Raw genomic sequence first — 6,717 nt, forward strand, 5'->3', positions numbered from 1 at the left:
TGGCACAGCAGCTGTCATACGATGACCTCATTGATGACTTTGCTTCAAAAAAATGCAGACGGGTTAACTTGTAAATGCTTGTAAATACATGTACATAGTTGAAAATTCTTTGTTTTGTTACCCCAAATGAAGGTTGTAAACCTAAATGGCATTTTGTGCTCGTCATTTCTTTACACGTGTGTGTGTGTGCGCGTGTGTGTGCGCGTGTCTGGTGGGGGGGCCCCAAAAGACATTTCTGCTTAGGGCCCCAGTTTGGCCAGGGGCGGCCCTGTGTGGTGGTGCTGGGGCGGGATGCCACCAGAGTGAAGGGAGTGTGTGATTATGTAGGCAAAAGCCATCTTCGTCTCACCAGACGAGGCACACACACAGCTGCGCATTTTGCAATTATTTTCTCCACAAAAATGCCCTCACCGCCCTCTCTCTGCAGGTAAACATCTCCCAGGGGGCCCAGCAGGCTGAAAGGAGCACTTTGGAGTTTGGGGGTTAATTTGCCACTTAAGGGGAGTTATGTGCCCCATTGTTACACACTATAGTCTGTGACCAACATAACCTGTGACCACAGGGGCCTCTTCTGTACTCACAGGTCAAACAGAGGATAAACACCTGACTTGATTTAGATGCAGCACATTGATGTTCAACGTTAAGACGCAGTAAGTCAGTTACTTAATCCCTGTGTCTGAAATCGTGATTTATTTTGCTCTCTAATAGGTATTTCTGGTGTTATTCTGTCACTTAAAGAGACGAGACACCCTACTGCTCATTGACACTGAGCAAAAATGATGAACTATTACAGTAAATGTTGCGGTCACAGAATATTGCTTAATACCAGATATTTTCTTGGCAGTCCAGCCCAGACTGCAGGAAGCTACTGGTCCCAGTCAAGATACAGTCTGATGCATTATCCCCAGTAAAACTGAAAACTGTTTGTGTCTGGATTTTTGTTTGATCAGCGACTAGACTGATCTATCCGCTCTAACAGACGCACAGACGAGCGTTATCAATCTCTGCCAAAAGGCTTAATCACCTGAAACTCTATTAAAATATTTACACAGGAACAAAATGATTAAAGGGAAGCTGCTAGAGAGAGAAGTATTAATCTGTCCCAGAGATTTCAAAGTGCAGCTTTAGCGTGGATCTCCATCTTTGGAAAGGCTTATCCTCATTTTAATAAATCACTCAAAAGACAGCCCATCCCTTTTTTTTGTCTTTATCTTTTCATGCTTTCAATCCAACTCCTTTCTTTTCTCTCTATTCCTCTTCGGTCTCATTGTTAATTACAGCTCAGTACTTGGAGAGGACTGTTAATCTGTCAGGGGTGGCTTTTATTGCTGCTCTGCTGCCATCCCATTATACCGTTATTACAGTTGCGGGTGGAGGCCTGTAATTGCTGTAAGTAGAAGGAAAAGGTAGGAGAGACTCAGGCTGCCTTTAGGCTTCTGGTCAGGGCAACCCACCCTTCATCGTCTGTTCTGGAGAGGTTTCTATAAAAATGATAACAGCCTGCGAACAAACAGGTTCCTGCTCCAACTTGTCAGCTCCTGCTTCATCTCAGACAGCCTGAAACGACTGAAAGACACTTATCTATGTGGACCTCAAATCTTTCTTTTTGTTAGTGTAACAGCATCAGGCATACTGTTGGGCATCTCAGCTCACAAGAGCCCGCCCAGGTGGAGTGTTTTGTGTATGAGCTGTAATGTGCAACTTTAAGAAGAAAAAAAAAAAAAAAAAGACTTCCACAAAAACAACTTCTAGCCGGCCAGCTTTTTCTGCCTCCTTTTTCCTCAAAGCCAAATATAGACAAGCCACTGCCACGTCATCTGGCCCTCAGCACTTTCTGAAACCCTGAGAGAGGGCGAGATGGGGTTATACTTCAGCATGTCTGTAATAGAAAAGAATACATATTTTCCACAAAAACCTAATGATTTTCTCTGTTCATGAAAATCTGGACAGTTTTATTGAAAAAAAAAAAAAGAAATAAAGAGCCCAAACAGTTACAAAAATAAATACAGATAAAACCACTGGGGGTTAAACTGGGGGAACATTTCCATCTGTTATCCTTCAAATCTTTTCCCTCTGCTGGAAGCATCAGCCACTTAGACATCATAACTACAAACAGCGTGGCCTATCCTCTCATGGCACCAACTCAAACCAGCGTCCAGCTTCTCTCTGAAAACGCACAGTCCCATTTGAGGTCTACACCTCGTCTTCGCTCAGCAGCATGTTGGGGATTCCTTTGGAGATCGGGAACTCTCGTCCTGATTCAGGGCACTGCAGGCAGCCCTCGATCACCTCAACCTGCAACAACAGCAAGATGACAAAAAGTGTGATTATGTGAAAGTAAAAGCATTGTCACTTTGCCCTAAGCTTCAGAGGTCCAGTTCAGGAAAACCTTAACTCTGCAGCATCCAAAGATATTTTAGACCAGACCACATGTAAAGATGGATGCCCCACTGTGTCTGGAGAATTATCACAGTTTTGTGTTTAAAGATAAGAAAAGTCAGAGACTGGATGAGTTCAGGAGCTGAACAGAGCAGCAGGGAAAACATAAATTACAGCCTTTTCCAAAGGTACACACACTAAACCAGCATTAAAGAACCACAGACAACAGAAGTGGAATACTGTGACTTCACCTCACGTTGTCTGTCTCTGAGTCAAAAAGCTGCGCTAGAATACAACAACGGCCATCGGCCAGCTGGCACATACACTCTGCACCTGCGTGACAGGAAATAACTCTTCATACCAGCAGGTGGCAGTAGTCTGTAATATTCAAAAGGGGAAACCAGCCACTATTAGCTGGGAAGCTCCTGAACCATGCTGATCCCAGGCTAGATACGGACTAAAAACGTTATTTTGTTTACTTGTAACACTTTCATTCCTCTTCTAATTGCTACGCTGAACAATCAATCAGAGAAATCTCTCTGACCGACTCGTAGGGGGGCTCACGACTGACGGTAAATGGAGTGTAATGGCCTTAAGCTTTCAAATCTTATAAACAGAGCAGTGACCTTAAAATATGTAATATACATATTTAATAATCTTATCAGAGGGTCAGAATCTAAAGCATTAAAGCCAATAACTTCAAACTCTTCGGTGACCTGCAGGTGGAAAACTAAGCAGCCAAGAAATGTAACACTGTGCTAGACAACAAAGGAGAAAACTACTAAACAGTAAACACTGATTATGTTCTCAAACCTTGGTTTGGTGAATTGTTTATGAGAAAGAAAATGGATTTAACAAATGTGTTAAACCTCAAGGACACAACACATTATAGTATAAAAAAACACAACCTTTCTTTGTTTACAAGAAAACGGCCATTAAATGTCTGTTTAGCTGCATTTTTCTACTCAAATACTTTCTGGTTTTTGTTCTTTTCTTTGTCTCGGTTACGTTCCTTCTCGGCTTCTAGGCCAGCCTGGAAAGGCTTTGTCAATATAAAAACTGTCTGCGGTGCAAAATAAAGGCCTGGGAAAAAAATGCCTCCAACTTTGTCTTCACCATTTTGGGAGCAAACTCTGCTTCCTTGTGGTTATCTTCCACCTTGTGGAGGATGCTATAAGCAGCACTGGTTTGGAATCAGATGTTCAGCACATCAGATGTTCAGTGACATGCTGCCAGAAGAATATCACAGTCTTTAGAAAAGAAGTAAAGCTCTACATAAAATCACTTCAACATTCAAAACCTTTCAGAGCACAGCAACCTGCAGTACAGAAAAAAGTCTAAATCTGCAGCTTGTGAAAGGTTTGCACATCTGTGTCTAACGTTTGGTAGTTGACATACTTCTGCCCATGCAGCGTTCATGACGAGTATTTCAGTCCCTGTGTTTGATCCCTACATAAATGGCTGCAGTCATGAAAAACAAAAACACTGAGTAGGAAAACAACCACATGAGAGCATTGCAGCTAATTGCTGTTGCCAGTAATAGAAACGGGATGCCAAGTACAAGCTGTACCTTTGTATGTGACAGAGAGTGAATATACACAAAAGGTTTCTCTCATACACACACATCTGACAATCAGGGCAGTTTGCTCCATTAAGTGAAACAAAAACAGAAAACTCTGCAGTGATCCACATGATAATTAAGATCCTACAGCTCTGTTTATAAAGAGTCCAAGTAAGTGTAAAAAAGCACAGAGACATTTCTTCTTTTAAGATGTGTCTGATTGAAAAAAAAAAGCAAAGAGCTAAGATAAGCCATATTAAATTAGAAACATCCCCAGAACAAAACGTATACAAGCCTGAGGAAAGGTACCAGAGCTGCATCTATTAGTTTATTAGTTAACTGATTAGTCCTTTGATTGTTTAGATACTTGATCACCAATTTAAAGATTAAAGTCATTTTTAGACAAAAAACAAGTTTCCAAAAGGATGTTTCACAGCTTTATTCCTTCCAAAGATAACCTAAATATCTCTGGGTTTTAGACGGTTGGTCAAACAAAACAAAATGTTTTCAGATTTTAAATATCAGAGTAATCAATCAATTGAGCGGTTTAGTAGATAAATTGTTATTTTCAGAACAAATTCAACTGCATTCACATTATTAACAGAAATACAGTTTCATATTATAGTAATAAGTACTGCTGGTGTCAGGACTGACAGAAAGATCTGTGAACTCTTTACCTCTAGTAGTGCTCGGTGCACTTTTTTCAGGAAGTCTTCGTTTTTCTCGTACTCTGGCACCAGCTCACTTGGCAGGTCTTGTCGATGACCCAGCTGTAGAGGGAAAAGAGATCGTATCTCACATTTTCTAATGCTGTCTATGCATTTCTGGAACGGTATTCAGTCTTATAAAGGGAGTTATATCTTCTGACTCACCCCGTCTGCAGCCTGGACCAGAGCGCTCCACTCCAGCTTGGGGATCATCCGGCTGACGAACTGAGGGTTGAATTCCACCTCATTCACCTTCACCTCAGTTGCCTGAACAAAGACAACATTAGCGACACAACTTATTAGTGCAAACAATGAAGGTGCCTCATCAACAGGAAGTTTTTATTTGCCCGGAAATTACGACTGTGTTTAATATAACCTCTTCTGCCACTCATCCCAAATACAGTGTCATATAAATTTCAAGTGACACATTTTAGGATGTTTGTAAAGTCTTTAGTGTAGTGTTCATGCTCATTCAAGGAGTTTTATTGTCATTACACACATGTTGGTACATGAGGTGGAACAAAATTAGTTACTTAATCAATACAACAACTTTTTCTTTGTGAAATTCCTAATGTTGTGTGGTCAGAATCAGAATCAGAACACTTTATTAATCATTCAAGGAAATTGTTTTGTTGCTGTTGCTCCCATAAAGCGACAGTTGCAACGTGACAGAGTCAAATTCAAATAGAATAAAAAGTAATATAAAAACATATAAACAAATAAAAGTAAGATGCACAAAGAAAACAAATATTGCAGTATTCCCAATATACAGAGGTAAGTGGTTACAAATAAATTAAAAAGAGTCTGAAATGTTAAGAGTGACCAACACTCGTGTACAGGAGCGCACTGGCCACCACAGACTTAGAGAACATCCTCAACATTGCCTGGCAGATGTTGTAGGACCTTAGTCTCCTTAGAAAGTAGAGTCGACTCTGGCCCCTTCTATAGAGCGCCTCAGTGTTCTTTGACCAGTCAAGTTTATTGTCAATGTGTACTCCTAGTTACTTGTTGTGACATTACTGAAGATCTGTAAAAAAAAACAACCATATATACATTTAGTTGTTTTTTTTTTTTATTTCAATGTGCTGTTGGGCTAGACTGGACAATTAGGGAGACAGCGTAATATAATACAGTCCAGTGCAAAACCATTACCATGACCTTAAAGATTCAAGATACAATATAACACTATTGAACGTTACACCACATTATATTTACGTATCAGAAACCAACATGCTGTCACGAGCTGTAAAAATATTCCATATATACAACTATTAAGTGTCACTGCTGCAGTCAAACTTGAGGAAATGTTAAGCTAATGCTAGCTAATCTGTAAACATTAGCTTTGTAAACACATGACAGACACTTGAAAGCTTAATTTATTTTTCTTAGACGAACCTACACATCGACATGGAAGTACTTGTTCGCCTTCTTAGAGTCCTTAAATAAAACACAGGAAATTCGGACTACGAGATGATTTAAACCGGAGTTAGCATTAGCCACACTGCTAACCAGGTGTTGACCGTTTACCTTGATGAGCAGCGGGTATCCTTTGACGACTCCCTTCACGTGAGACGTCAACATGTTGTGCGTCAGCAGCTTCATGTTTACAAACAGACGTTGAGATGTCAACAAATAACGGCCAGTGCTTCAACGATAAACAGCACGTTAGTCTGTCATCTACATGCAACACGCTGCAACGTTTACATGTGGACCGGAAATGTCACTGGTGCAACGCTTAAAAGGCCCCCGAACATTTTACTCCACTTGTTATTTCCGGGTCTCTGTCTTATTTTATAATTTTTCTAAAAAATCGTTTCAAAATAAATAATCTATTTAGTGCATCCCATCTATTGAACGGCAATCGGTTAGACAGTAAGAGCTTTTTCTTTTTTAATATTTACAATAATATGTAGCGGAAATACATTAGGAATGTCAAATTAAAAGCATTGAAATAAAAGTAAAATCCTGCATTCAAAAATGACTTATAAAACACGACTTTTCTCTGAGTAAGGTAACTTTAGGTTCAAAGTTTGTAAATATCATATATTAATCGATTTTATCTTGGTCTTT

At 40.0% G+C, this 6,717-nt stretch overlaps 1 protein-coding gene across 1 annotated transcript; it reads right to left on the reverse strand.

The window, feature by feature from the left end:
- Positions 1–1,874: 1,874 nt before the first annotated feature.
- trmt112 (tRNA methyltransferase activator subunit 11-2) lies at positions 1,875–6,415 on the reverse strand. The gene is made up of 4 exons (XM_084549180.1): positions 6,175–6,415; positions 4,813–4,914; positions 4,618–4,710; positions 1,875–2,295 (listed from the first exon to the last, which is right to left on the reverse strand). The coding sequence occupies exons 1-4, from the start codon at positions 6,247–6,249 to the stop codon at positions 2,194–2,196; spliced, it is 372 nt and encodes a 123-aa protein (XP_084405306.1). The 5' UTR covers positions 6,250–6,415; the 3' UTR covers positions 1,875–2,193.
- Positions 6,416–6,717: the final 302 nt, after the last annotated feature.

The sequence above is a fragment of the Chelon labrosus genome (assembly GCF_963514085.1).
Source record: "Chelon labrosus genome assembly, chromosome: 8".
Lineage (NCBI taxonomy): Eukaryota > Metazoa > Chordata > Actinopteri > Mugiliformes > Mugilidae > Chelon > Chelon labrosus.

Bases quoted from the DNA above. Each gene is read 5' to 3' on its own strand.
- trmt112 (XM_084549180.1), bottom strand. From the start codon at position 6,249: ATGAAGCTGCTGACGCACAACATGTTGACGTCTCACGTGAAGGGAGTC. The intron at 4,915-6,174 runs GTAAACGGTCAA...GTCTTTGTTCAG, and splicing joins GATACCCGCTGCTCATCAAG to GCAACTGAGGTGAAGGTGAA. The intron at 2,296-4,617 runs GTAAAGAGTTCA...CTGTTGTTGCAG, and splicing joins TGCACCGAGCACTACTAGAG to GTTGAGGTGATCGAGGGCTG.